This window comes from Capra hircus, chromosome 1 (assembly GCF_001704415.2).
Source record: "Capra hircus breed San Clemente chromosome 1, ASM170441v1, whole genome shotgun sequence".
Lineage (NCBI taxonomy): Eukaryota > Metazoa > Chordata > Mammalia > Artiodactyla > Bovidae > Capra > Capra hircus.
In genome coordinates, this window is record NC_030808.1 from 148,538,973 (window position 1) to 148,566,914 (window position 27,942).

Below are 27,942 nucleotides of genomic sequence, written 5' to 3' on the forward strand. Positions count from 1 at the left end.
GGCGCGCGGGAAGCGGCGCGCGCGGCGGCGGGAGCTGGCGGCCCAGCGGCCTGAACGCATCCCTGCAGGTACTGCTTTTCCCGCGCGGCCTCTGGCGTCCCCGCGCTTTCCCGGCCGGGCCTGGGTGAGGGGTGAGGAGCCGGGTGAGGGTGGCGAGCGGCCCTCGTCGAGGGCCAGCCGCGAGGACCCGGGGGAGCTTAGGAGAAGCGCCCCCGGCGGCCTCCTCTCAACCAGGTCTCAGTCAGGTCCGGTTCCGGCTTTCCCGGCTGCCCCCTCCTCCCCGGCCTCGGTCGGCTTGCCGAGCAGCCCTTCCGCCGCGGCCCCTGCCCTCCCTCACCCCCGGTAGCCGTCTCCCCCGGGCGCCCACCCCCAGATACCCGGTCTCGCCCCCTCTCAGCTTGGCCTGGCCCGGCCCGGGCCTTGCTTTCCCCTCCCTGGGTGTCCGTCCCTCGTTGCTTTTCCGGACGTACCCGGAGAATAAACTGAAAACAGCCGCGGACTCCGCGAACCACTTAAGGTGGAGCTGCGAGGGCTGCGTCAGAGGGCCGCACTGACATCCTCTCCCAGGGTCGGCAGGGCTCCTGGCTCAGGCTTGAGCGTTCAGTGCCTGGTCCCTGGCTCGAAGATTGATCTCATCACCAACCATTTGCAGCTCTCTCTCCTCAGTCTTTGGAGAACCAACGGGGGCACCCCAACCCCCACCCCCACGCACCACCCCCTGAGGAACTGTGTTTCGCTCCTTGAAGACTCCGGAGGATGAAAGTCATCACTTGCGAGATCGCCTGGCACAACAAGGAGCCGGTGTACAGCCTGGACTTCCAGTATGGAGCCGCCGGGAGGATCCACCGGCTGGCCTCCGCGGGGGTGGACACGGCTGTCAGGGTAAGCGGGGCATGGGGAGTGGGAAGGGCCCTGGAAGCAACGTTGAAGTGGCATTCTCCCTCCACTCTTGTGTTTTTGCTTTTTGTTTTTTTTTAGGTATACTGTTTCATTAACATTTAAACCAATTTTATGATAATTGAAATAAAATTATAATAGGCAGAGCTTTTAATGGAGCAACATATTGAACACGTCAGATTACACAGACAAAAGCCCCAGAATTGGAAGTAAAACCCACCATTGACTAAACAGATGTCCTTGGTTGCTGACAGAATCTCCGACTTGAGTCAGGAATGAAGTGCAGGATCGGTAAACGTGAGCAGATATCGCAGATTCCAAGCCTTAGATGGTTTTCCCGAGCAGGGCACTCTTGTGTTTTTATAATGACTGTTAAACGCAGGGCTACCCAGCTGGCTGGCTCAGCGGTAAAGAATCTGCCAATGCCTGAGAGGCAGGTTCAATCCCTGAGTCGGGAAGATCCCCCTGGAGGAGGAAATGGCAGCCCACTGCAGTATTTTTTTCCCCTGGGAAATCCCATGGACACAGGAGCCTGGGGTTGCAAAGAGTCGGACAGGACTGAGCACGCACACTGCAGGCAATCATCACAAATTATTGTACTAAGTTACCTAGCCCAGGGGCTTCCCAGGTGCACTAGCGGTAAAGAATCTGCTTGCCAAAGGCAGGAGGTGCCAGTTGGATCCCTGGGTGGGGAAGATCCCCTGGAAGAGGAAATGGCAAATCCACTCCAGTATTCTGGCCTAGAGAATCCCATGGACAGAGGAGCCTGGGGGTCTCAAAGAGTCGGACACAACTGAGTGACAAAGTGTATGTATATGTGTATTTAGCCCAGATGGATAAATTTTCAGGATCTTGAGTCAACAATGAGGCAATAGCGAGCAACTTTCTTCCTAGGGTCCTGTTACATAGACGGATGTCACTGGATGTGGTGATGTTATTATTTCAGAACCCTGAGCCAGTTTCCTCTAGGGGAAGAGTTTGCACAAGAAAGAGGTGGGAGGCAGTGGCACTGGAGGTTTATATTTCAGATAGGAATTACTTCCTCTTATGTTTCAAAAGAGAAACTAAATTTTCTTTCTGAAAATCAGTGCAGGGTTGTTTTAGTAGGTGCAGTATGAAGCCTGCTCACTACATGTTTCTCTGAATGAGTGTTTTTGTATCAACAGATCTGGAAGGTAGAAAAAGGACCAGATGGAAAGGCCATCGTTGAATTTTTGTCCAATCTTGCTCGTCATACCAAAGCGGTCAATGTCGTACGTTTTTCTCCAAATGGGGAAATTTTAGCATCAGGAGGGGACGGTGAGTATTTTACTTCAAATCTGTAGAAACCAGATACACACATGTCTCATAGCCAATACTGAGATTTGAGCTAGATATACTTTCTCATTTCAGAGGTCGCTTGATCCTCCGAATCTGTCATTTAGATAGTTTAGGGGAGTTATGGGGATATGTTATGGGGAGTATTTCATTCTTTTTTATAGCTAAGTAATATTCCGTTGCATTTATGTACCACGTCTTTTTTATCCATTCTTCTGTTGATGGACATTTAGGTTGCTTCCATGTCCTCGCTATTGTAAACAGTGCTGCAGTGAACGGTTTCTGTACTTTTGTATACATTTGAAAATTCCCATTATAGAGGGAATTCCCTAGTGGTCCAGTGGTTAGGACCCTGTGCTTCCACTGCTGGGGGCCCTGGTTCCATTGCTGGTCAGGAAATAAGATCCCATAAGCCACCCAGTATGCACCCCCCTAAAAAAACCCCCCAGGTTTCCATTATAGAGCTTAAAATATCTGATACAGAAAAACACAATATAAGAACACAGTAAATTAGAAAGCTTTTGTTCAGAAGGGAAACTTGCTGTTCCTGCCCGAATTCTTAGAGGTAAATCCTCATGGCCATAGTGTCTGTAGATATTGTTTAATGTCCTAAAAATCCAGAAGTGAAGAAGCCACACAGGAAAGCGTGATTTGCGTTTAATCGACTCACTCTGCAGATGCTGTCATTCTGCTCTGGAAGGTGAATGATAACAAGGAGCCGGAACAGGTTGCTTTTCAGGATGAGGATGAGGCTCAGCTGAACAAGGAGAATTGGACTGTCGTAAAAACCCTGAGGTAACCTTGGGAGGGACCTGCAGAGGGGTTAGCTTTAGGACCTGAATGCATTCAGCTGATAGGCATTTAGACTTTCATATCTCACTTAAAACTTTTACTTGTGCAAGACAGTAATGCAGGCATAGTTTAAAACAGCGGCCCCCCAATATTTTTGGCACCAGGGACAGGTTTCGTGGAAGACAGTTTTTCCACAGACTGGGGGTGAGGGGTGATTTCTGGCTGATTCAAGTGCATTACATTTTTTGTGCACCTTATTTCTGTTGTTATTATTATTATATTATAATATATAATGAAATAATTATACAGTTGTCACTTGCTGCTCAGTGATAGAGTATGCAGGCAGTTGATTCATCATGGTCTCCTGAGGTCCTCCTCCCTGAGCCACTCCCCAGAGCTCACCTCATGGCCTGAGCTCCACCTCAGATCATCAGGCATTAAATTCTCACAAGGAGCCTGCCACCTGGGTCCCTCTCAAGCACCGTTCACCACAGGGCTCACCGTAGGACTCACGGCCCTGTGAGAATCCAGAGCCACTGCTGACCTGAGAGGAGGCGGAGCTCAGGCAGTAATGTGATCGCCAGGGAGTGGCTCTAAATACACAGGAAGCTCCTCCTGCCTCCTCCTAGCCTCCTGCCAGCTAGCCCAGTTCCTAACAGGCCACAGGCTGGTAGCAGTCCAGGGATTGGGGACCCCTGGCTTAAAAAGATAAAAATATGGATTAAAATGGATTTTCCATTAAAAGCCATTAAAATAGAGTTCCCTAGTTTCTCTTATAAAATTTTCTTTAGTTAACTTGAATCAATTTTAAAGATACAAATATCCTTGAATGTAGTAGTTTATAGCTACAGCTAATATAGCTATATAGCTAATGTAGCTCTAGTGGGAATTCTACAATCCCATTGTGTGGGCCCTGAGTTTGCCTTTAAATTTTTGACTTTTTTTTTTTTCTCTCCTCAAGACAAGAATTGCTTTTTCTTTTCTTTTTCCTCTTTGGGTTCTAGGGGCCACTTAGAAGACGTGTATGATATTTGCTGGGCAACTGACGGGAATTTAATGGCTTCTGCCTCTGTGGACAACACGGCCATCATGTGGGACGTTAGTAAAGGTAGCTGATGTGTTTTTGCTATTGTCGGGGGCAAAGTGCAAGTGTTAGTTGTTCAGTCATGTCCAGTTCTCTGCGACCCCATGTACTATAGCCTGCCAGGCTCCTCTGCCCATGGAATTTCCCAGGCAAGAGTACTGAAGTGGGTTGCCATTTCCTCCTCCAGGGGATCTTCCCGACCTAGGGCTGGAACCAGGTCTTCTGCGTTTCAGGCAGGGTCTTTGCTGTCTTGAGCCACCAGGAAAGCCCATTATTAGGGGAGCGATATTCCAAGTGACTGAAAAGTCGAACCATGAAACGCTTCAGAAGAGTTTCTTTAGCGGACTGAAACAGAAGTTTAGCTGGACAGCTTAGGGATTATCCCCGTATGCCAGGGATGCAGTTGGAATGTATGAGGTTTAGCAGTGGTGTTATGAGTCATGAGTTGCTGATGCCAAAGCAAGGTAGACACCACACGCCTGGGGGTGCAGACATGACGGGGGAGCAGGTGGGGAGGGACAGGGCTGATCCCGGCCTTCACAGACCTGAGGATCTTGGAAGGTTATCAAGTCATCCTTATTAGTGGGGCATTTCCTGCTCGATATAGCGGTAGGTTTGATCAGGTTTCCCTGGTGGCTCACCCGCAATGTGGGAGACCTGGGTTCAATCCCTGGGTGGGAAGACCCCCTGGAGAAGGGAAAGGCTACCCACCCCAGTATTCAGGCCTGGAGAATTCCATGGACTGTATAGTCTTTGGGGTCACAAAGAGTCGGACACAACTGAGCGACTTTCAGTTCACTTCACTTCATGGTCAGCTTTACATTTCAGGACATCAAATAAAGCAAAGGATACCTCATTGCTTTGAAAGAATCTGTTTTGGAGGGGTGTGGGAGGAGATGGGAGGTAAACACATGAGAAGTTAACTACAGTTTGAAAATAGCAGTGGTGGCCAATGCCTAACAACTTTTTCCCGCCACAGTCCTGCAGTCAAGCTTGGTTTCTCCCAAACCTATTCCTCTCCTCTCCTTTATCTGGTCATTCTCCACCAGCCCAGATACCCAGGTCAGGGGTCAGGCTGTGGCTGTTGGCATCCTCTGCGGTCTCAGCGCTGCATCCGCCTGGTTTCCATCCATACTGCAAAAGCCTCTCTTGTGTTAATAGTTCCATGCTGTTCCCTGAAGCAGCTTCTCTTGCCTCCTCTGTGTCACACTCCCTAATCAGTCCCAAACATTTCAGCCAAGGGGAAGACCGGTGTGACCAGCATCCTCATCTTCTTTTTCCCAAACCTTGATATTTTGGTGTCTGCAGACACTCCATCCAGCACCTCTGAAACCAGTTGTAATGACCTTGAACGCTGCCAGCCCGCTGGGCATTCTTGCAGGTGCTGGAAAATACCCAAATATGATGGTCGCGTTCTAGCAGGATGTGAATAAGTGCGCAACCGTCCATCTGATGTTAGGAAGTGATGGCGCCCCGAGGGGGTCAGCGAGTGGTGGGGTGATCAAAAAGCCTTCTCTGAACACGTGGAGTTTGAAAAGAGACTGGAATGAAGTTGGGGAATGAAGACTGTGTGCATTGTTTTGGGGAATAGTGTTCCTGCCTGTGGGAACAGCAGGTGCGGAGGCCCTGTGGCCAAAACAGCTTGCTGTGTCCAGGCAACAGGAAGTCGAGGGTTGCAGGAGCAGGAGGGGGAAGGAGGACCCCAGGCTGGAGGGTGGTGGTGGGCCCGGCCACCCGGGTCGGGTCTCAGGTTGTATCCTAGGTGTGATCGTGAGCTGCCAAAGGGCTTTGAGCAGTAGAGCAACCTGATTTTACTTATTAGCACGTGGCATGCTGATCCTGGGACAACAGAGAAGGGGGCAGGGGGAGGAGCGGTTTTTAAGGAGTGTGGAAATCGAGACTTCATTGTAAGCCTTTGTTTTAAATGTGTAACATGGGCAAGGTTGTTCAAAGTCAGTAAGTTGTTGTATTTGTGGATTTGCACATGCTGTGATTCCATCTCCTGCCCATCACCTTCAGTTCAGTTCAGTTGCTCAGTTCTGTCCTACTCTTTGTGACCCCACGGACTGCAGCAGACCAGGCCTCCCTATCCATCACCAACTCCCACTTTATTCAGACTCATGTCCATTGAGCCAGTGAAGCCATCTAACCATCTCATCCTCTGTTGTCCCTTTTTCCTCCCACCTTCAATCTTTCCCAGCATCAGGGTCTTTTCAAATAAGTCAGTTCTTCACATCAGGTGCCAAAGTATTGGGGTTTCAGCTTCAACATCAGTCCTTCCAATGAATATTCAGGATTGATCTCCTTTAGGATGGACTGGTTGGATCTCCTTGCAGTCTAAGGGACTCGCAAGAGTCTTCTCCAACACCACAGCTCAAAAGCATCAATTGTTCGGCGCTTAGCTTTCTTTATAGTCCAACTCTCACATCCATACATGACCACTGGAAAAACCATAGCTTTGACTAGATGGACCTTTGTTGGCAAAGTAATGTCTCTGCTTTTGAATATTCTGTCTAGGTTTGTCATAACTTTTCTTCCAAGGAGCCAAGTGTCTTTTAATTTCATGGCTGCAGTTACCATCTGCAGTGATTTTGACTCCAGAGTTGAAGTCATCATCTTCAAGATGACCCTTGAAGAAGAATGCCCACTTGGTCCACACTTGTCCTGTCTGCTGTCTACTGTCCCAGAGCTGGGCATCTATCTCTGAAGGCCTGTCCTCCAACAGCTCTGACAGGGACACCTCGGGCCAGGCGGCCTGCCCCTCATCAGCACATCTCCACCTGGTCCCTCAGCACGTCCGCTTCTTGCTCATTTCCTACCAGGAGCCCTGCGGTCCACTGAGCCCTCTGCTTCCTGGTCTGTCGGCCCCTCCAGCCTCTCATATTTTCCCTGTCCAGCTTGTTTCCCAAGGGGATCATGTACAAACACAGACCGTCTTCATCCACCTGCCCCACCAAGACAAACCCCAGCCCAGGATCGGCTGTGGTCCTTGTCCTGGGCTGAACACAGCTGGTCACAGACCCGCACGCTGCACCCCAAGCCCCTGCAGATGCGTCCCCAGCAGCCTTTGGGGGCGGGTGGGTGGTCCCAAGGTCCCTGCCCCTTTCGCTTGTGAGGTCCAATCCCACCCCTGTTTCCCCAGCAGCCTCCCCCACAAACCTCCAAAGATCTCCCGAAGCCGCTTCTTCATCCCCAGCCACCTCAATCCCAGCAGACTTCCAGGGAAGAGCCTCATGAAGGGGAGGGGGACGCAGTTAGTCTGACATCTGTGGTGTGCACACGAAGGTCCCTGGTGACCTTGGGGCCTGCGGTTTTAGGGGGCAGTGGTGGGTGTGGGGAGCGGGTGCCCCCTGGCAGAAGGTTGAGTGAGTGAGAGGCGAGGAGGTCGCCAGAGTGAGTGACCAGGTGTAGAGTGCTCCCTCCAGAAGAGGGTTTTGTTTCTCAAAGACTGGCCAAGGCTTCCTAACTCCCTCTTCACTTCTTCCAGGTCGTCTTTGTGTGTGACTGGTTTTATCCTCCACGTTTCTCCCCTAAAGCCCTTTCCCGTCTGGGCCTGCCTTGCTCTGGGGCAGGCGCTTGGCTCTCACCCGGTCTCCTGTCCCCTCCCGACTAGTGACACTTCCTGTATGTGCTCTCTTCAACCCTCGGCTTCATCCTTGACATGCAGGTCACTTCCCAGCTCAGCGTTGCGCCGAGCTGCACTGTGAGCCCCTAGAACCTTTCTCTCGCACACGAGGGTGTCGCACACACCAGCAGTCTCAGCTGCCTGTCATTTCCCCGAACACCAAGCTGGCTTTCACCCCGTGGGTTTGCTCAGAATGCTGCCTTCTCTCCCCGCTGGCCCCCTATGTCCTGCCTAACCTGGAGACCTGAACTCTGAGCTCACACCTTCTCCACCCTCACCCTCTGCTTCCTTGGCTGCCCCTCGTCCTCCCCATGGTGTCAGTGTGCGTGCCCAGTGGTGGTCTGTTCTCCCCTCCCCGTGCCCCTGCCACTCGTATTCTTTCTGTCCAGCTTGCTCTCCAAGGGGACTGTGTGTGCATAGCTGCCACTGGGAGCTCTGAGCTCCCTGGGAGGGGGGACCACGTGGTTATCTTTGACCCCAGAGCCTGACTTGGGGTTTGGTAGAGAGGCTCAATCACCCGCTGCTGAATGATGGAACAGCAAAGTAATAATACTTAAATTGTAGTTTGTACCATTTGTGCATTAGTGGGTATTAGTAGTGTGTTGTATGCTTTATCCATAGGCCAGAAGATCTCAATTTTTAATGAACATAAAAGTTACGTACAAGGAGTAACCTGGGATCCTTTGGGTCAATATGTTGCTACCCTGAGCTGTGACAGGTAAGTTAGTATTTGACAAGTTGTCCTCACCTCTGTTAGCTTGAAATTTTCTTCAGAGATATTTTTATTACAGCTTAACCAATATAAACCACAATCTAGCTTTGATTCTTTTGTTCCTGATTTCATAAAAGCATTTTATTTTACTGTTATGCTTAAAACTGGAGAAGGCAATGGCAACCTACTCCAGCACTCTTGCTTGGAGAATCCCATGGATGGAGGAGCCTGGTGGGCTGCAGTCCATGGGGTCACTAAGAATCGGATACGACTGAGCATCTTCCCTTTCACTTTCATGCATTGGAGAAGGAAATGGCAACCCACTCCAGTGTTCTTGCCTGGAGAATCCCAGGGACGGGGGAGCCTGGTGGGCTGCCGTCTCTGGGGTCGCACAGAGTCGGACACAATTGAAGAGACTTAGCAGCAGCAGCGTTCTTAAAACAGAGTAAGAAATTGGAGACAGATTAGGACAAGAGCCTTACACAAAGTTAGTACTTAATAAATCTTTATTGAATGGGTGAATGAATGCAGAAATAGCTCTGAGTTAAATCTGAACTTTTTTAAAGAAAAAGTCTTTTATAAATATGACTTAGGAAAGAAGACATACCTAGTGGTAAGGTTGGATATTTTTTTTCATTTTTTTGATTAGTGTTTACTGCTACAGTGATTTTAACAACTCCATTTAAATTAATTTGAAAAGATATTTTATCTTGTTTTCCTCCTTGTTTCAAGGAGGTCCTGTTGCTGTATTTACTGGTATAATTAAATACAGTAATTTAATTGTGTTCTTGAAACAAAGAATTTTTAAAAAAAGCCAGGAGGATTTCCCTGGTGGTCCAGTAGTTAAGACTCTGTGCTCCCACTGCAGGGGACCTGGGTTCAATTCCTGGTCAGGGAACTAGATCCTACATGCTGCAACAAAGACCTGGTGTAGCTAAATTTAAAAAAAAAAAAACACAGAGGTACCAATCATATCGCTCACCTGTCATAATAGTCCTTTTTCAAGTCTCTTCAGCTTTTCTTCTCAGATTTATAATGGTTCTGCTCTAGCCATTTGCAGATTTGTTTTAGGTTGAAAGTTATCACTAGAAAAAAAGTATATAATGACATTTTTAGTATAGCGCGTATAGAGCCATGAAGTCTTTTGTTAGGTTTATTACTGCCATAATTGAGAAGTGCCTCCCCTGGTGACTCCAATGGTTAAGAATCTGCCTGCAGTACAGGAAACCCGGGTTCAATCTCTGGGTTGGGAAGATCCCCTGGGGTAGAAAATGGCAACCCACTCCAATGTTCTTGCCTGGAGAATTCCATGGACAGAGGAGCCTGATGGGGTCTCAGAGTCAGACACAACTGAGTGACTAAGCACATACAGCTACTTTTAAGTATAACAAACTGGATTTCAGATAACCCTGGAACGAAAACACTAAGGAAGAATTAGTGTTTATCTCTTATAGAATCTCCTATAACATTCCAGATGTCATTTATTTTCTGGTATATGTGGGCGAATTCTTTGGCTTTGCCCCAGTGACATGTGGGATCTTAGTTCCCCAACCGGGGATTGAACCCATGCCCTCTGCAGTGGAAGGGCCGAGTTATAACCACTGGACTGCCAGGGTAATCCCCTGGTGTATGTGTTTTATACAAGACTCAGGAGTGAAACAGTCTGATCGGCTTGGGGAATAATATGAATTACCAACAACCAGTTTACCTGCTAGTGTTTTCCTTATTCTTGCAAATCCCTGAGGCCAAGACCCTTCCACACAAAATCAACTTCATGACAGTTGTGCAGATGGCCACTGGGCCACACATCCAAGACCCGAAGTTCATCTCCCTTGACAAGTTGAAACATTCCGTAAAAAAGTGAAATTACGGCGTATTTCCCCCCCTTCATTAGCGGTAGCCTTTCAGTTGTTAATATTTGCCTGTGTCATTCAGTTAAGTGTGAAAGTCTTTGGTCAGTGGTTTTACAGGCCGCAAGTTGTTGAAGCAGTCTTTACTTCTGGTATTAGATTGTTTCTATGTGAAACGTAATTCACTTAATAGAAGAGATAGGTCAGACTTGTCTTCTTTGTTTAGGATCCTGAGGGTGTACAGCACGCAGAAGAAACGTGTGGCTTTTAACGTCTCAAAGATGCTGTCTGGAGTGGGGGCCGAAGGAGAGGTACAGGATTGACATTCCATCCCACCTGTGCTTAAGTTGGGACCCAGGAAGTCATGAGCGCCTCTGTATCTTGCGGCTAAGCCCCTGGCGGCCAGGCCCCGACACCTGAACTATGGTGTGACTTCCTCTCAGACTGCCGAGTCTCAGTGTGGGGGTGCTGGGCTGACCTGAGTGGGAGTGGGGACCTCTGGGGGCCAGGGGAAGAGTAGGTGGTGAATCTCAGGGGTTTCCAGTCCTGCATGAGCTATGGAGTCACCTGGGCAGCATAAAAGTACAGGTGCCTGGGCCTCACCCCCAGAGATATGTTTCACATGGCTGGAGACAGCCAGGGCCCTGGGGTCTGAGGTGCAGTGAGGGTCAGGAACCACTGACCAGGAATATCCCAGCCCTAGGCAACAGGAGGGCAGGTGGGTCCAGCACCTTCCAGGCAGGTAGAGGGGCAACGTGGGCCACTGGGCTGGTACCCAGGAATGGGAAGGGTTCTGATCTTTGGGAAGAAGCAGCAAATAAAGGTAGCACCCTGGTCCTTGAGATGTCAGATGACTGAATACTAAGGCAGGCAAGGAGCTGAAAGGGAGCAAAGTGGTTACTGGACCAAAGGAGGGATGACTGCAAAGCAGTCCTGGGCAGCAGGTTAATAAGGCAGAGTGGGCTGTGGGCTGGCCTGGGTCTGGAGGATTAAATGCTTAGTGTTTCTAAAGTGTCAGGTGCATGGCAGCAAAAACTGTTCCACATAGGTGTTCAAGCAGTGTTGTCTGGGAAGATGATGGGGTTACTATTTTCTTTTTAAAAAGGGTTCATTTGGTGGGAGATTCTAAATATATACACACAGATGACAAACAAAAGGGCTCCTAGTTAACTTCCTGCCTTTTCCCAGTCTCATTTCCCAGGCAAAGCACTGCTCACAGCATGGTGTGTTCTTACAGAGGTATATGCATTTAATAATTGTTGAACCACACAAACACACAGACCCACTCCAGTATTCTTGCCCGGGGAGTCCCAGGGACAGAAGAGCCTGGCGGGTCACAGAGTTGGACACAATTGAACAGCTTTACACTTTCACTTTCAAACACGTAGATACACACACACACACACACACACACACAGAGCTTTCCTTACCAACAATGGGAGATGAGTTCAAGACTGATGGCCTTTGCAGTCCTGTGTGATTATTTGATTTGTAATGTGTTACAATTTCATACCTATTATTATGTCAGTAATAGATGACAATATGTAGTGAAGAGGTAGGAATTGGTAAGCCTTTATTGTGAATGTGAAGATTCAGGATGACATGTAAATTTCGTGTGCTGCAGGCGAGAAGTTATCGGATGTTCCACGATGATAGCATGAAGTCGTTCTTCCGTAGACTGAGTTTCACTCCTGATGGATCTTTGCTTCTCACACCAGGTGTGTTTCACGAAGCTTTGGATTTGAGGGCAGGAGGGCAGCAGTGCTGGGGTCTGGGCTCCTCATTCTGGGATGCTTTTTGCAGCTCAGGGAATTCTGATGAAACCAGTGGTCCCAACCCGTCCACACACGCTTCAGTTGTGTCTGACTCTTTGCAACCCCATGGACTGTAGCCCACCAGACCCCTCTGTCCACAGGATTCTCCAGGCAAGAATACTGGAGTGGGTTGCCATGCCCTCCAAGGGATCTTCCTGACCCAGGGATTGAACCCACGTCTCTTAGGTCTCCTCCATTGGCAGATGGGCTCTTTACCACTAGCGCCACCTGGGAAGCCCTTCCAAAACCTCCAGGGAGCTTCTGAAAGTCCTGGTACTTGGGTCCCACCCCCCGAGAGATTGTATTTTAACTGGTTTGGAGTGTGTGGTCTGGGTTTTGCAATTTCAGAAAGATCCCCAGTGGTATTAACACACAGACAAGTTTGTGAGCCACTAGACTAGAGTGATAAATGTATTCTCTTAGATAAATTCAATTTTAAAAAAAATTTTAACAAATTCCTTTTCCCTAGACATATATACCGAGGTCATAGTTCTAAAACTAATGAGAAAGTGCCCTTATCATGTTTATTCTGAGTGAAGCATCCTGTTGTGACAGGGTCTAGACACAGACAAGTCGGGTTGGAATAACTTGTGGGTGTGTAGTGGTGAAGTCTGACAGGTCAGCAGAATCAGCGAGGACATGTCAGGCTCGTTGTCTGCAGGAGGGCGAGAGGGTGAGCCTAGCAGAATCAGCGAGGACAGTGCTATGGCCAGCGTGGTCTCAGAGACCCCTGCTCTCCACTGCTTGGGCACCATCCTGTGTGTGATTCAGTGATGTGAACCAGGGCTCCACCAAACAGGAGGGCGCAGGTCAGGTTTGCCACTACGTGTTCCAGCCAGGCTGAGTGGGGGCCCCCAGGAGTGTGTGAATCACACAGACGTGTGGATTAGACTATAAAAGGACAACAGAGAACATGTGGGAATGACATTGGCTTGGGGGTGGTCCCAGGACCAAGAGCAAATAATTGCTTAAGTAAATTAAAAGTTACTTACTAAACTCAGTATCAAATCCTTTTTCTTAATGGCAGCTCTAAAGACATTTTCAGTTCAAATCAAATACCCGATGGGTATCTGCTGTCACTGTTAATGATTCTCAGTGGTGTTAATAAATGCAGGAAATGTAATGACAGAGATTGGAAAAGAAGAAAGAAAATGTGATAGGGTTATGTTTCTAGAAAATCCAAGAGATTAAAAAAAATACTATCAGAATCAAAAAAGAATTTGATAAGGTGGCTAAATATTGTAAAAATACATAAATTCTTTATCTGCTACACTAGAATAAGTACTTAGAAATGTGAAAAGGACAGTTGTTCCATTCATAATAGTACAAAGTCCAGAAGACATGGGACTACATAGGAAAAAATTTAATAAGGCACAGAGCCTTGGTGAAGAAGACTAGAAGGTCTTATTGATGGTTATAAAACAAGTTCTGAACAAATAGATATTTTGTGTTCTAAAAATTAACATACTCATTGTTTTCCATTTAAGGGTTCCCTTAAGGATCCCGTTTAGGGTTTTTTGGTTGGTTCTTTTGGTTTTTTGTTTTTTTAATTGGATGACATCTCAGGTTTGTTTAGTAGAGTAAATGCAAAGAATAATGCAACCAGCTTCCCATGTGGCTCAGTGGTAAAGAATCTACCTGCAATGCAGGAGATGCAGGTTCAATCCTGGGAGTCCTCTCATCCAGGGAGTCCAGAAGATCCCCTGGAGAAGGAAATGGCAACCCACTCCAGTATTCTTGCCTGGAAAATTCCATGCACAGAGGAGCCTGGCAGGTTACAGTCTATGGGGTCACAAAGAGTCAAACATGACTGAGCAGTAGCACTTACGAAAGAAGAATAACGCTTGAGCAAGCATCTGTTTGTCTGAATGTCAGAGATTTTATAATGCAAAAAAAAGATGTGCTTTTCATCATAGGGGACTGGAATGCAAAAGTAGGAAGTCGAGAGACAACCTGGAGACAGGCAAGTTTGATCTTGGGATACAAAATGAAGCAGGACAAAGGCTAACGGAGTTTTGCCAAGAGAATGCACTGGTCATAGCAAACACTCTCTTCCCAGCAATACAAGAAAAGACTGTAAACATGGGCATCACCAGATGGTTAATACTGAAATCAGATGGATTATATTCTTTGCAGCTGAAGATGGAGAAGCTCTATACAGTCAGAAAAAACAAGACTGGAAGCTGACTGTCTCTCAGATCATGAACTCCTTATTGTCAAAGTCAGACTTAAAATGAAAAAAGTAGGGAAAACCACTGGGCCATTCAAGTATGACCTAAATCCCATCCCTTACGATTATACAGTGGAAGTAAGAAATAGATTCAAGGGATTAGATATGATATAGTGCCTGAAGAACTATGGATGGAGGTTTGTAACATTGTACAAGAGGTGGTGATCAAAACCATCACCAAGAAAAAGAAATGCAAAAAGGCAAAATGTTTGTCTGAGGAAGACTTACAAGTAGTTGAGAAAGAAGAGAAGTGAAAGGCAAAGGAGAAAAGGAAAGATATATCCATTTGAATGCTGAAAAATATACCCACCTGAAGAGTTCCAAAGAATAGCAAGGAGAGATAAGAAAGCCTTCCTCAGTGAACAATGCAAAGAAATAGAGAAAACAACAGAATGGGAAAACCTAGAGATCTTTTCAAGAAAATTAGAGATACCAAGGAAACATTTCACACAAACAAGGGTACAATAGACAGAAACAGTATGGACCTAACAGAAGCAGAAGATATTAAGAAGAGGTGGCAAGAATACACAGAAGAACTATACAAAAAAATATCTTCATGACCCAGATAACCACAATGGTGTGATCACTCACCTAGAGCCAGACATCCTAGAATGTGAAGTCAAGTGGGCCTTAGGAAACATCCCTATGAACAAAGCTAGTGGTGGTGATAGAATTCCAGTTGAGCTATTTCAAATCCTAAAAGATGATGCTGTGAAAGTGCTGTGCTCAATAGGCCAGCAAATTTGGAAAACAGCATTGGCCACAGGACTGGAAAAGGTCAGTTTTCATTCCAATCCCAAATGAGGACAATGCCAAAGAATATTCAAACTACCATACAGTTGCACTCATCTCACACCCTAGCAAAGTAATGCTCAAAATTATCCAACCTAGGCTTCAACAATACATGAAACAAGAAATTCCAGATGTTCAAGTTGGATTTAGAAAAGGCAGAGGAACCAGTGATCAAATTGCCAACATCCACTGGATCATAGAAAAGGCAAAAGGATTCCAGAAAAACATTTGCTTCACTGACTACGCCAAAGCCTTTGACTGTGTGGATCACACCAAACTGGAATATTCTTAAAGAGATGGGAATACAAGACCACCTTACCTGCCTCCTACAAAACCTGTTATGCAGGTCAAGAAGCAACAGTTAGAACCAGACATAGAACAATGGACTGGTTCCAAATTGGGAAAGGAGTACGTCAAGGCTGTATATTGTCACCTTGCTTATTTAACTTATATGCAGAGTACATCATGTGAGCCACAGGTAGCTCCTGGTCTTGTATTTGTTGACTGTGGCTCAGATCATGAACTCATTACCAAATTCAGACTTAAATTGAAGAAAGTAGGGAAAACCGCTAGAGCATTCAGGTATGACCTAAATCAAATCCCTTATGATTATACAGTGGAAGTGAGAAATAGATTTAAGGGCCTAGATCTGATAGATAGAGTGCCTGATGAACTATGGGATGAGGTTCGTGACATTGTACAGGAGACAGGGATCAAGACCATCCCCATGGAAAAGAAATGCAAAAAAGCAAAATGGCTTTCTGGGGAGGCCTTACAAATAGCTGTGAAAAGGAGAGAGGCAAAAAGCAAAGGAGAAAAGGAAAGATATAGGCATCTGAATGCAGAGTTCCAAAGAATAGCAAGAAGAGATAAGAAAGCCTTCTTCAGCGATCAATGCAAAGAAATCAAGGAAAACTACAGAATGGGAAAGACCAGAGATCTCTTCAAGAAAATTAGAGCTACCAAGGGAACATTTCATGCAAAGATGGGCTCGATAAAGGACAGAAATGGCATGGACCTAACAGAAGCAGAAGATATTAACAAGAGGTGGCTAGAATACATGGAAGAACTATACAAAAAAGATCTTCACCACCCAGATAATCATGATGATGTGATCACTAATATAGAGCCAGACATCCTGGAATATGAAGTCAAGTGGGCCTTAGAAAGCATCACAACGAACAAAGCTAGTGGAGGTGATGGAATTCCAGTTGAGCTATTTCAAATCCTGAAAGATGATGCTGTGAAAGTGCTGCACTCAATATGCCAACAAATTTGGAAAACTCAGCAGTGGCCACAGGACTGGAAAAGGGCAGTTTTCATTCCAATCCCAAAAAAAGGCAACGCCAAAGAATGCTCAAACTACCGCACAATTGCTCTCATCTCACATGCTAGTAAAGTAATGCTCAAAATTCTCCAAGCCAGCCTTCAGCAATACGTGAACTGTGAACTTCCTGATGTTCAAGCTGGTTTTAGAAAAGGCAGAGGAATCAGAGATCAAATTGCCAACATCCGCTGGATCATGGGAAAAGGAAGAGAGTTCCAGAGAAACATCTATTTCTGCTTTGTTGACTATGCCAAAGCCTTTGACTGTGTGGATCACAATAAACTGTGGAAAATTCTGAAAGAGATGGGAATACCAGACCACCTAACCTGCCTCTTGAGAAATCTGTATTCAGGTCAGGAAGCAACAGTTAGAACTGGACGTGGAACAACAGACTGGTTCCAGATAGGAAAAGGAATACATCAAGGCTGTATATTGTCACCTTGCTTATTTAACTTTTATGCAGAGTACATCATGAGAAATGCTGGACTGGAAGAAACACAAGCTGGAATCAAGATTGCCGGGAGAAATATCAAGAACCTCAGATATGCAGATGACACCATCCTTATGGCAGAAGGTGAAGAGGAGCTAAAAAGCCTCTTGATGAAAGTGAAAGAGAGTGAAAAAGTTGGCCTAAAGCTCAACATTCAGAAAACGAAGATCATGGCATCTGGTCCCATCACTTCATGGGAAATAGATGGGGAAACAGTGGAAAAAATGTCAGACTTTATTTTTGGGGCCTCCAAAATCACCACAGATGGTGACTGCAGCCATGAAATTAAAAGACGCTTACTCCTTGGAAGAAAAGTTATGACCAACCTAGATAGCATATTCAAAAGCAGGGACATTACTTTGCCGATTAGGGTCCGTCTAGTCAAGGCTACGGTTTTTCCTGTGGTCATGTATGGATGTGAGAGTTAGACTGTGAAGAAGGCTGAGTGCCGAAGAATTGATGCTTTTGAACTGTGGTGTTGGAGAAGACTCTTGAGAGTCCCTTGGACTGCGAGGAGATCCAACCAGTCCTTTCTGAAGGAGATCAACCCTGGGATTTCTTTGGAGGGAATAATGCTGAAGCTGAAACTCCAGTACTTTGGCCACCTCATGCGAAGAGTTGACTCATTGGCAAAGACTCTGATGCTGGGAGGGATTGGGGGCAGTAGGAGAAGGGGACCACCGAGGATGGGATGGCTGGATGGCATCACGGACTCAATGGACATGAGTTTGGGTGAACTTTGGGAGATGGTGATGGACAGGGAGGCCTGGCGTGCTGCGATTCATGGGGTCACAAAGAGTCAGACACGACTGAGCAACTGGACTGAACTGAACTGAACGTCATGTGAAATGCTGGGCTGGATGAAGTTCAAGCTGGAATCAAGATTGCCAGGAAAAATATCAATAACCTCAGATATGCAGATCACACCAGCCTTATGGCAGAAAGCGAAGAGAAACTAAAGGGCCTCTTGATGAAGGTGAAAGAGAAGAGAGAGAAAGCTGGCTTAAAACTCAACATTTAAAAAATGAAAATCATGGCATCCGGTTCTATCACTTCATGGCAAATAGTTGGAGAAACAATGGAAACAGTGACAGGCTTTATTTTTCTGGGCTCCAAAATCACCGTGAACGATCACTGCAGCCAGGAAATTAAAAGACACTTACTCCTTGGAAGAAAAGCTATGACTAACCTAGACAGCACATTAAAAAGCAGAGGTAGTACTTTGCCGGCAAAGGTCTGTCTAGTCAAAGCTATGGTTTTTTCCAGTAGTCACGTATGGATGTGAGAGTTGGACCATAAAGAAAGCTGAGTGGTTAAGACTTGATGCTTTTCAACTGTGATGTTGGAGAAGACACTTGAGAGTCCCTTGGACTGCAAGGAGATCAAACCAGTCAATCCTAAAGGAAATCAATCCTGAATATCCATTGGAAGGACTGATGCGAAAGCTGAAGTTCCAATACTTTGGCCACCTGATGCTAAGAGCCGACTCATTGGAAAAGACCCTGATCTTGGGAAAGATTGAAGACAGGAGGAGAAGGGGATGATAGAGAATGAGATGGTTGGGTGGCATCACCAACTCAATGGACATGAGTTTGAGCAAACTCAGGGAGATATTGAAGAACAACAGGGAATTCTGGTGTGCTGCTGTCTGTGGAGTCACAAAGAGTTGGACAGAACTGAGTGACTGAACAATAATAACTGTTACCAAATAGTATGGTATTGGTATGGGTGTTCAGTCACTTCAGTCGTGTCCGACTCTGCCACCCTATGGACCAGCCCACCAGGCTCCTCTCTACCCGTATTGGTATAGGAATAAGCATATAGATCAGTGGACCAGAGCAGAATCCAGAAATAGATCTTGGGATAAAAGGAAATTTAGTAGGTAACCTGAGGGTATTTCAGTGGGAAGAAGGGGTTAGTGAGTGAAGAATGCTGGAATGTCCAGATGTATGGAAGGAAATGAAACTGGACTCCTAGCTTATGTATAAAAATAAATCTCAGGTGAACTCCGTACTTAAATATCAAACATGAAAATGTAAAACTCTTACAAGAAAATCTAGAAGGCCTTTCTAGGACTGGGGAAGACCAAGCAAAAGACTGGAGACCCAGAAGCTCTTAAATGATAGAACTACTTGGCTGTAGAATGTAGAGCTTGCCTACAGGCAAGAAATGCAGTAGACAGTATCAGTAGTCATATGATGGAGCTGGAAAATAGTGTTCATGGAACAGGAAAGAAAGTGCTAAATGATATCGTATGTGAGCACTCTGCCAATTGGCAAGAAGAACAAAAAAACAAAGGGAAAAAATCTGGAAGAGAGAAATGAGAGCCAAATACAAAAGGCAGTTTGTGGAAAAGCAGATCTTTGGGTGATATCAGCACACACAGGAGAATGTTCAGAAACCCAAAAACAGTCAAGGTAGTGCCAGTTATCTTGATATAAGTTAGGTATGGCTGTATTCATTTCACACGGAAAAACTGAAAATACCTATGGCTGAAGGGTGTGGGTGTGGCTATTGCTGGAGGGAGTGGATTATCAGAGCCTTTCTGGAAAGCAGTCTGGTAACCGATCAGCACATCGGCTTTGCTGAGTCATCTGAGATTCACTTCATTAAAAAATGAAAACAGTACATAGGGTATATGTCCAAGCATGTTTATTGCAAACATGGTTTGTAGTTGTTAAAAAAAAAAAAAGCAATACTCACTTAGAGAGGATGAATTGCGGTATTTTCATACCAGTGCACAGTAGGCAGCTACTAAAGAAAGGATCCATTGGTGCCATGCTGGTAATGAGCACAAGTGTGAATAATATCCCATTTTGTAAAACAGATTTTAAAAAGCCACTGTATAATGTACCTGCAGTTGAGTTATAACTGGTTGTGATGATTTTGTGAAAGTGAAGTCCCTCAGTCATGTCTGACTCTTTGTGACCCCATGGACTGTAGCCTACCAAGCTCCTCTGTCCATGGGATTCTCCAGGCAAGAATACTGGAGTGGGTTGCCATTTCTTTCTCCAGGGGATCTTCCCGATCCAGGGATAGAACGCAGGTTTCCCGCACTGGAGGCAGATGCTTTAACCTCTCAGCCACCAGGGAAGCCCGATGATTATGTGAGCATGGAGGAAATTAGCAATGACCCAATGGTTTGTTAAGATGGATTATTTGGGGATGGAAGGATGGGTGAGCGGGAGAGGGTAGGGAGACACTGGCTCTGTCTGCTGCCCTCCCCTGGGGTATGGAATGGTCATGTGGAAGACTGTGTGGTTGTATAGGTGTGTGGAAATGTTAGTATAAAACACGGAGATGTTCCCAAGAGTAGCTGTGTGTGACTGGCATTCTCCAATAGGGTCTGACCTGGTTTTGAGTATAGCCTGCAGTGAGCTCTCAGATGTGGACTGCTCCCCAGGGCAAAGGCAGCTTCTGCAGGGGCTGGAGATGTCAGCAGAGGGCTGGTCTCCTGGCAGCCTCAGGGTACCATCAGGCAGATTAAAGAAGCCCAAGTCTCAGCCTTTGGGTGGCACCTGAGGTCAGAATCAGGGGGAGAGGGGACAGCAAGCTGAGGGTCTGATCACAGGGTCTGGTCACCACAGGGATTGGCTGGATTCCCAGGCAGAGGTCGCTGAGGCCAGGATCCCTGCTTTCTGTTCTTCCTGCGCAGGCCTGGTAGGGGCTCCCAGGCTGCTGAGCCTTTTGGGAGGTGACACTCAGAGGGGTGACAGGTGGCTAGAACCGCAGTAAGGGCTGAGCCCAGACAGGGACGAAATGTTTGCATTTGTCCTTAGTCATCAAACATTGTCCGGGAAATAATCTTTCTGGGGAATCTTATATAAAACAGAACTGAAGCTCTTGCATCTCTGTTGGTGAACAGTCTGATAATAACACAGGCCTTGCCTTCCTCTCCTTCTCCAGCTGGGTGCGTGGAATCCGGTGAAAATGTAACGAACACGACTTACGTATTCTCCAGGAAAAATCTTAAAAGGTAGGCAATTAAAGAAATATATGAAACGTTTACCCCTTCTTTTTTTATTGCTTTTGTTAAGTGACGGTGCCTTTTTGCAAAACCTCAATTCATCTTTCAGGCCCATTGCCCACCTCCCGTGTCCCGCGAAGGCGACGCTTGCTGTCCGCTGCTGCCCCGTCTACTTCGAGCTGAGGCCAGTGCCAGAAGCAGGTGTGTTAAGTGACCGGGGTGGGGAGGGAAGAGGTGAGTATGGGGGTTAGTTCCATTTGACCAGTCTTAGGAGCAAAGATTGACGTTATCAAAATCACGTGTCAGCCTACGCATTGTCTAGGATACACTTTCTTTTGCTACAAGCAACTGTAAAGGAATGAAAGTAGTAGCTTTGTCTCTCTGCTGCTTGGTCAACTATCATTCATCATCAGTTTCCTGTGCAGTAAAACTGATACATGAACTGGATTTCTGTGTAACTGTTTTCCCTCCACTGGCTGCTTTTAAGATTTTTCTGTTTGTCCGTGGCTTTAAGTAGTCCTATCACAGTGTGCCTGCCGCAGTTTTCTTTGTGTTTCCTGTGCTTGGGGTTCATTGACTGGCTTAGATCTACAAGTTTAGTTTCCATCAAATTAGAGGAGCTTTTAAAAATATATATATTTATTTATTTGGTTGTACCTGATCAGCGGCTTCCCTGGTGACTCAGATGGTAAAGCATCTGCCTGCAATGCTGGAGACCTGGGTCTGATCCCTGGGTCGGAAAGATCCCCTGGGGAAGGAAATGGCAACCCACTCCAGTGTTCTTGCCTGGAGAATCCCATGGACGGAGGAGCCTGATAGGCTACTGTCCATGGGGTCGCAAAGAGTCGGACACGACTGAGCAACTTCACCCAGTCTTAGTTGTGGGTGCGGGATCTTTAGTTATGGCATGAGGGAGCTAGTTTGCTGACCAGGGATTGAACCCCAGGCCGCCTGTGTTGGGAGCACGGAATCTTAGGCACTAGACCTCTGGGAAAGCCCCAGATATGGGGAACTTGGCCAGTTACTTCTTCAGAGACTTTGTGCTGTCACCTTCTCTCTCCCCCTTCTTCAGGGGCTCCAGCCACACGTGTGTCCGGCTGCTTGAAGCCCCCACGGCTTGCTGAGGCTCTGTTCACTCGGCTCCCCCAGCTCCGCCCCCGCCCGCCAGTGTTTGATTTTGGATGGTTTCTGCAGCCGTATTTTGAGTTCACGTACCTTTTCTTCTCTGTCGCCTGCCCTTGGTGCCATTCAGTGCCCTGTGACAGTGTGGTTCTCATCTCCAGAGTTCAAGCTGGCTCTTCCTTACGCATATCTGCTTTCCTCTTGCGTCTAGAACACGTGGACTACAGTTTTTAAAACAACTCTTTTAATGGCTTTGTGTACAAAGGGTTGGTTTTGATTGACTTTTTTCTCTTCATTATGGATATTTTTCTGCTTCTTGGCGTGCCTGATAATTTTTTATTAGACATTGTGGGGATTTTACTTTAGTGGATGCAGATGTATTTTCATTCCTTTTTTTTTTTTTTTTTTAAGTTTGGCTGTGCTTCCTGGCTCCAGCATTTGTTGTCTATAGACTTTTTAATGATGGCCGCTCTGACCAGTGTGAGGTGGTGCCTCACTGTAGTTTAGATTTGCATTTCTTTAGTAATTAGTGATGCTGAGCATCTTTTCATATGGGCCATCTGTATGCCTTCTTTGCAGAAATGTCTATTTAGGTCTCCTGGCCATTTTTGGATAGGGTTGTTTTGTTGTTGTTGTTGTTGAGTTGCATGAGCTGTTTGTGTATTTTGGAAATGAAGCCCTTGTCCATAGCATCAGTTGCAGATACTTCCTCCCATCCTGTGGATTGTCTGTCTGATTGCTGGCCTTCTTAGGGATGGCTCTTTCTTGCCCATAGTTTTCTCACATGCATGTATTGCCAGCGTCGGCTGAACACTCGGGAGGCCCCCACAGCTGTCTGTCTGCCCCCGCCGCCGCACGCTCCACCAAGCCTCTTGGTTCTCAGCTCTGGGCGTCTGCTGGGCGCCGCCTGGGTTTTCTCCACCTTTGCAGGGCCTGGAAACTCCAGGCAGAAGGCGGGGCGGTGGCGGGGCTCGGGTCTCTTGCTTCCCGTCTCTGTGAGATTGCTGTCCTCCATGGGCTCGTGGACAGTGTCCCCCGGACCCTGGTTTCAGTGTTCTGCCAGGTATTTCACTTCTTTCAGGGGAAGGGTCAGTTGGTCCCTGTTCCTCCAAGGCTAGATGCAGAAGCTGTTTTCAACTTTCTAAACCTCTCCTTGAATGACTTTCCTGCTAGCTCAGCTGGTAAAGAATCTGCCTGCAATGCAGGACATCTCGGTTCGATTCCTGGGTCGGAAAGATCCTCTGGAGAAGGGATAGGCCACCCACTCCAGTATTCCTGGGTTTCCCTGGTGGCTCAGCTGGTAAACAATCCACCTGCAGTGCGGGAGACCTGAGTTCAATCCCTGGGTTGGGAAGATCCCCTGGAATAGGAAATGGGAACCCACTCCACTATTCTTGCCTGGAGAATCCCCAAGGACAGAGCAGTCTGGCGGGCTACAGTCCATGGGGTCGCAAAAAGTCGGCCACGACTGAGCAACTTAGCACAGCGCAGACAGCATGAAAACATCCCTTGATAAGGCGTTTCTATGTGACCCTGACTTTTCCTCGTCAGGCGCTGACCCCAGGGTGACTTGCCTCATCCACACATCTTCCTTCCCTTCTCTTCGGATCTCAGGTGCCCGTGAGTCTCAGATCAGAATATGGTGTCCTCATTGGTTCATGCATGGTTCTCCTTGATTCTTAGGTGTGTGTTAGTCACTCAGTCACCTCCAACTCTTTGTGACCCCATGGACTGTAGCCCACTGGGCTCCACTGTCCATGGGATTCTACAGGCAAGAATACTGGAGTGGGTTGCTGTTTTCCAGGGGATCTTCCCAACCCAGAGATCGAACCCGGGTCTCCCACACTGCAGGCAGATTGTTTACTATCTGAGCCACCTGGGAAGCCCTGGATTCTGATATTCATATATAAAGTAAGACAAAACTGAATTCTGTAAGGCATACAGCAAACCAGTCTTTTGTGAAATTATGTCACTTAACGTCCCCAGGGGCGGGGCTTGGTGGGGGTCGGGTGGAGATGTGTTTGCTCTGAGAGCTTGGCTTGTTTGACCTTCTCTGCCCCTGTGTTCACCCATCACCAGAACCGGGCATGGAGCTGATAAGCCTGCCGTACCGCCTGGTGTTCGCCGTGGCTTCCGAGGACTCGGTGCTTCTGTACGACACCCAGCAGCTGTTCCCATTCGGCTACGTGTCCAACATCCATTACCACACCCTGAGTGATATTTCCTGGTGAGTGGACAGTGAGGACGCATACCTTCCCCTGGGGTAGCCCTGTAGTTGGCTTGGTTGGCTCTTATTTACCAGCTTTTTTTTTTTTTTTTTTTTTGAAAAAAAGTATTAACTTTAAAAGGAAAGCTGTGTCTCACTTGCTACAGTACTGCTTCTGGTGGTCACCTTGGTGGGTATTGATGCCACACGGATCACCCTGTGGATTCTTCTCATTCTCATAAACTGAGAGGAAGACGCCTGGACTCCCTGGTCATCTGGGGACTTGCCAGGTCCCCAGGAGGAAGGAAGCCCAGACACACAGGGGGCCCCGGAAGTGGGCCCGTCCGGGGATATCACTGCCCTGGCCTTCCTGCTTGGGGTTCTTAGCACCCCGGGCACCTTCCTCCATCTCTCCTGCCCGCTGGGGCCCAGCCTGGGCCTCGCCACCCGCCACCCGGTTCTTGCTCTTTGTAACTCTTGATCTTCTTTTAGTCCTCTTTTGATCTTGGTGGGCGAGAGGAGGCCGTCTCACCTTGATTCCCTGGTGAAGTTCATGACGAGGCAGAGGTGCTGGGGCCCTGAGAAGCTCGAGGCGGGTGGAATGGGGGGCAGGGAAGGGGTCACACAAACCCCTTCTCAGCCGGGCCCCTTCCCCACAATGACTCTTGTCTTCAAACAAAGCTGGGGACGGTGCTCACACTTCTGTTTTCCTGCCTGGTGATGAGCGTGCCTAGAGTGGCCAACAGCGTTTGGTAAACTTCCTCCCTTCTGCTTCTGTTTTGGGAACGAAGGTCCAGCGATGGGGCCTTCCTGGCCATCTCTTCCACGGATGGTTATTGCTCCTTTGTGACGTTCGAGAAAGATGAGCTGGGAATCCCCCTGAAAGAGAAGCCGGTTCTGAGCGTGCGAACTCCCGATACAGCGAAGAAAACCAAGGGTCAGACCCCCTCTGGGTCTTCTCCAGGACCCAGGCCGGGGGAGGGGACCCCCACCGGCAGAATCCAGGACCCCAGCAGCCCCTCCACCACCCCCCCGCAGGCGAAACAGTCTCCGGGCCCCCCAGCGGCCAAGGACACCCCCGCGGTCGCGCTTGGTGCCAGAGGCTCCCCAGCAGGGCCCCCCAAGGAGAAGCCCCTTCAGCCCAGCGGCCAGAACGCCAAGGCCCAGCCGTCCCGGAGGGTCACCCTGAACACCCTGCAGGCCTGGAGCAAGCCCGCACCCCGGTGAGCGCTCAGACGCAGAAAGAACGCGTCCTTGCAGTTGGGAAAACAGCATGAGCTGAAAGCCCCCCGCCTTGTGCTGTGGAGCTCCCACACGGTGGCCAGAGAAGCGTTTCCTGACGTCCGAGGGGCCCTGGTCTTGCTCAGACCTCCGTCCACCTTGCTTCTGGTGGGGGAGGGGAGTAGGATAATGTTTGAAGTCTTTTTGATATTAAAGTTCCCCCCTTAATTTCTTGTGAGCTTCTTGCAGTTAGAATTTTTAAAAAGTAACTGTTGAGAATTGAGACTGTGGATTTTTTTTTAAAAAGAACCATCCGTGTCTTAGAGCTTCCATACTGGAAGCCATGTCTGATAGTCTTAATTTGAAGCATCTAGCAGGGTGGTTAGTGTGTCATTGGAAATTAACAAAGCATGGATTTTGAAGTTTTTAGATGGCTGGTTGACTATTATTTATGTGACGATTTAACTGAGTGCATGATCCTTAGTTACTAAGTAAGGAGGCACATTGACATAGTATTCAGTGCCTCGAATGAGGTCACCTCATACCTATTTTTCCTAGGAACCTTGGTACCATATACAGTCAACCTCTGTGACGCTCACGACCTTTTACTTCTCTTTTTAATCCAGGAGAATAAACTTAATACCCTTAAAGACAGATTCTCCACTGAACTCCATATCAACCCCTATAACTTCCAGCCCTTCCACAGAGGAAATTCCATCAGGTGAGTGACGCTGCGGGCTTCCCTGGTGGCTCAGCTGGTAAAGAATCTGTCTGCAATGCGGGAGACCCAGGTTTGATCCCTGGGTCAGGAAGATCCCCTGGAGAAGGGAATGTCCACCCTCTCCAGTATTGTTGCCCAGAAAATCTGCTGGACAGAGGAGCCTGGTGGGCTGCAGTCCATGGGGTCAGAAAGAGACACGACTGAGTGAGTTAATACTTTCACTTTCAAGCGACACTGTCTAATATAATTAATGAGAATACTGTCTCTTTCGGAAATGAACACCACGTGACTTTAAGTCACTTCCGAGAAATCAAGGATGCATCTTGGGACTTCCCTAGTGGTCCAGTGGCTAAGACTCCACTCTCCCAATGCAGGGGGCCTGGGTTCAGTCCCTGGTTGGGGAACTAGATCTTGTGTGTCTCCACTGAGATCCCACACAGTCATATAAATAAAAGTAAATAAAATCTGGCTTTAAAAAAGGATGCATCTTACCAGGCTTGTCGTTTAAACCTGAGGCGGGGAGATGGTGTAGAGCTGGTTCTCAGTTCGGCCCTGCTGGTGCTGTGGGCATCAGTCCTCGCTGTGGGGCTGTCCTGTGGATGCAGGCGGCATAGCAGCACCCCTGGGCGCTGTCATCCCTTCCCCCTCCTCGTGACATCTGCAGTGTCACCAGACTCTGCCCACTGCCCCTCGAGGGGCACGGCCACCCCTGGCTGCAAACCACTGGGTGAGATCTCCCCCTCAGATCCACGAAGGACCAGGCCAGGCAGTCCAGTTCCTTTGTCTGGACACGAAATTTATCTCGTAAACTTCAGCTCTTAACTTAGAGACGTCTTCACTCACCCACCAACCTTGTGTGTGTTTCAGCCTCAGAGACGCCTGCAGACCCTCAGGTCAGCCCCCCGGAACTGAAGCGGCCCCGACTTGGTGAGCATGGAGAAGGACCCCGAGTCACGGACCCTCGATGAGACCTGTCCTGTGCCTGAAGGTGGCTAGCTCTGGGGCCCGCGGATGCCAGCGAGAGGTGGGCCTGAAGGCAGCTGAGAGCAGCGCCGTCCGTCGGAAGTGGATTTCTCCAATGGAAGATACACGTGGCCTGGTCTTCTCCAGAGATATGCCGCCTCTTGTATTTAGGATTTGTTTTTACCTCGAAGATGCGAACATCTTAATAGATTGCATTTTCATTTTCTTGAGTTTCTGAGATGGGAGCCCTGTATCGTCCGTGGGGTCGCAAAGACTTGGATACGACTAAGCGCCTTTTACTTTCAGTGTTCCCTGATGTGAAAATGAGTGACTCCTGCCTCGGAATATTTGTATGAAAACGCAGACACTTGACGGTGGACTCTCCTACAGCCGGAATTAGAGGAGTCAGTACTTTGAGAAGGTTTATTCCATTGGGTTTTAGTGTGTTGGGTTATTTGATCAACTCAGCTTCTAAATAGTTAATTAACTTTTGGAAGTTTGTTATGTTTGCTTTCAGATTTTAAAGGTAATAATGCTGTTTTTAGAAAGATAGTAAACTAGAGTGAATTAGGGGGAAAACCGGGGTTGGAGGTGGAAATCACCCATCTCCGAAGGAAATGGAGTGGAAGGAAACCCTTGCTACTGTTTCAGCATATTTCCTTTTAAAAATCTTTTTTTTATGTTATTTTTGGGAGGAGGAAGGGTTGTGATTTTCCTTTATATGCAGTTTGGTTAACACATAGGTCACCTTCTTGATCTTTCAAAGCAGGAGAAGGACCTGTCCTCGGTGGCCTGTGCTTCTGCTCGCTCAG

At 47.6% G+C, this 27,942-nt stretch overlaps 1 protein-coding gene across 1 annotated transcript; it reads left to right on the plus strand.

The window, feature by feature from the left end:
• On the plus strand, positions 1-27,815 carry CHAF1B (chromatin assembly factor 1 subunit B). Its single transcript, XM_018052761.1, has 14 exons — positions 1-68; positions 653-882; positions 2,064-2,196; positions 2,892-3,009; positions 4,011-4,114; positions 8,337-8,433; positions 10,504-10,588; positions 11,902-11,995; positions 20,837-20,906; positions 21,007-21,098; positions 24,099-24,246; positions 25,017-25,448; positions 26,073-26,167; positions 27,035-27,815. The coding sequence occupies exons 2-14, from the start codon at positions 757-759 to the stop codon at positions 27,133-27,135; spliced, it is 1,695 nt and encodes a 564-aa protein (XP_017908250.1). The 5' UTR covers positions 1-68; positions 653-756; the 3' UTR covers positions 27,136-27,815.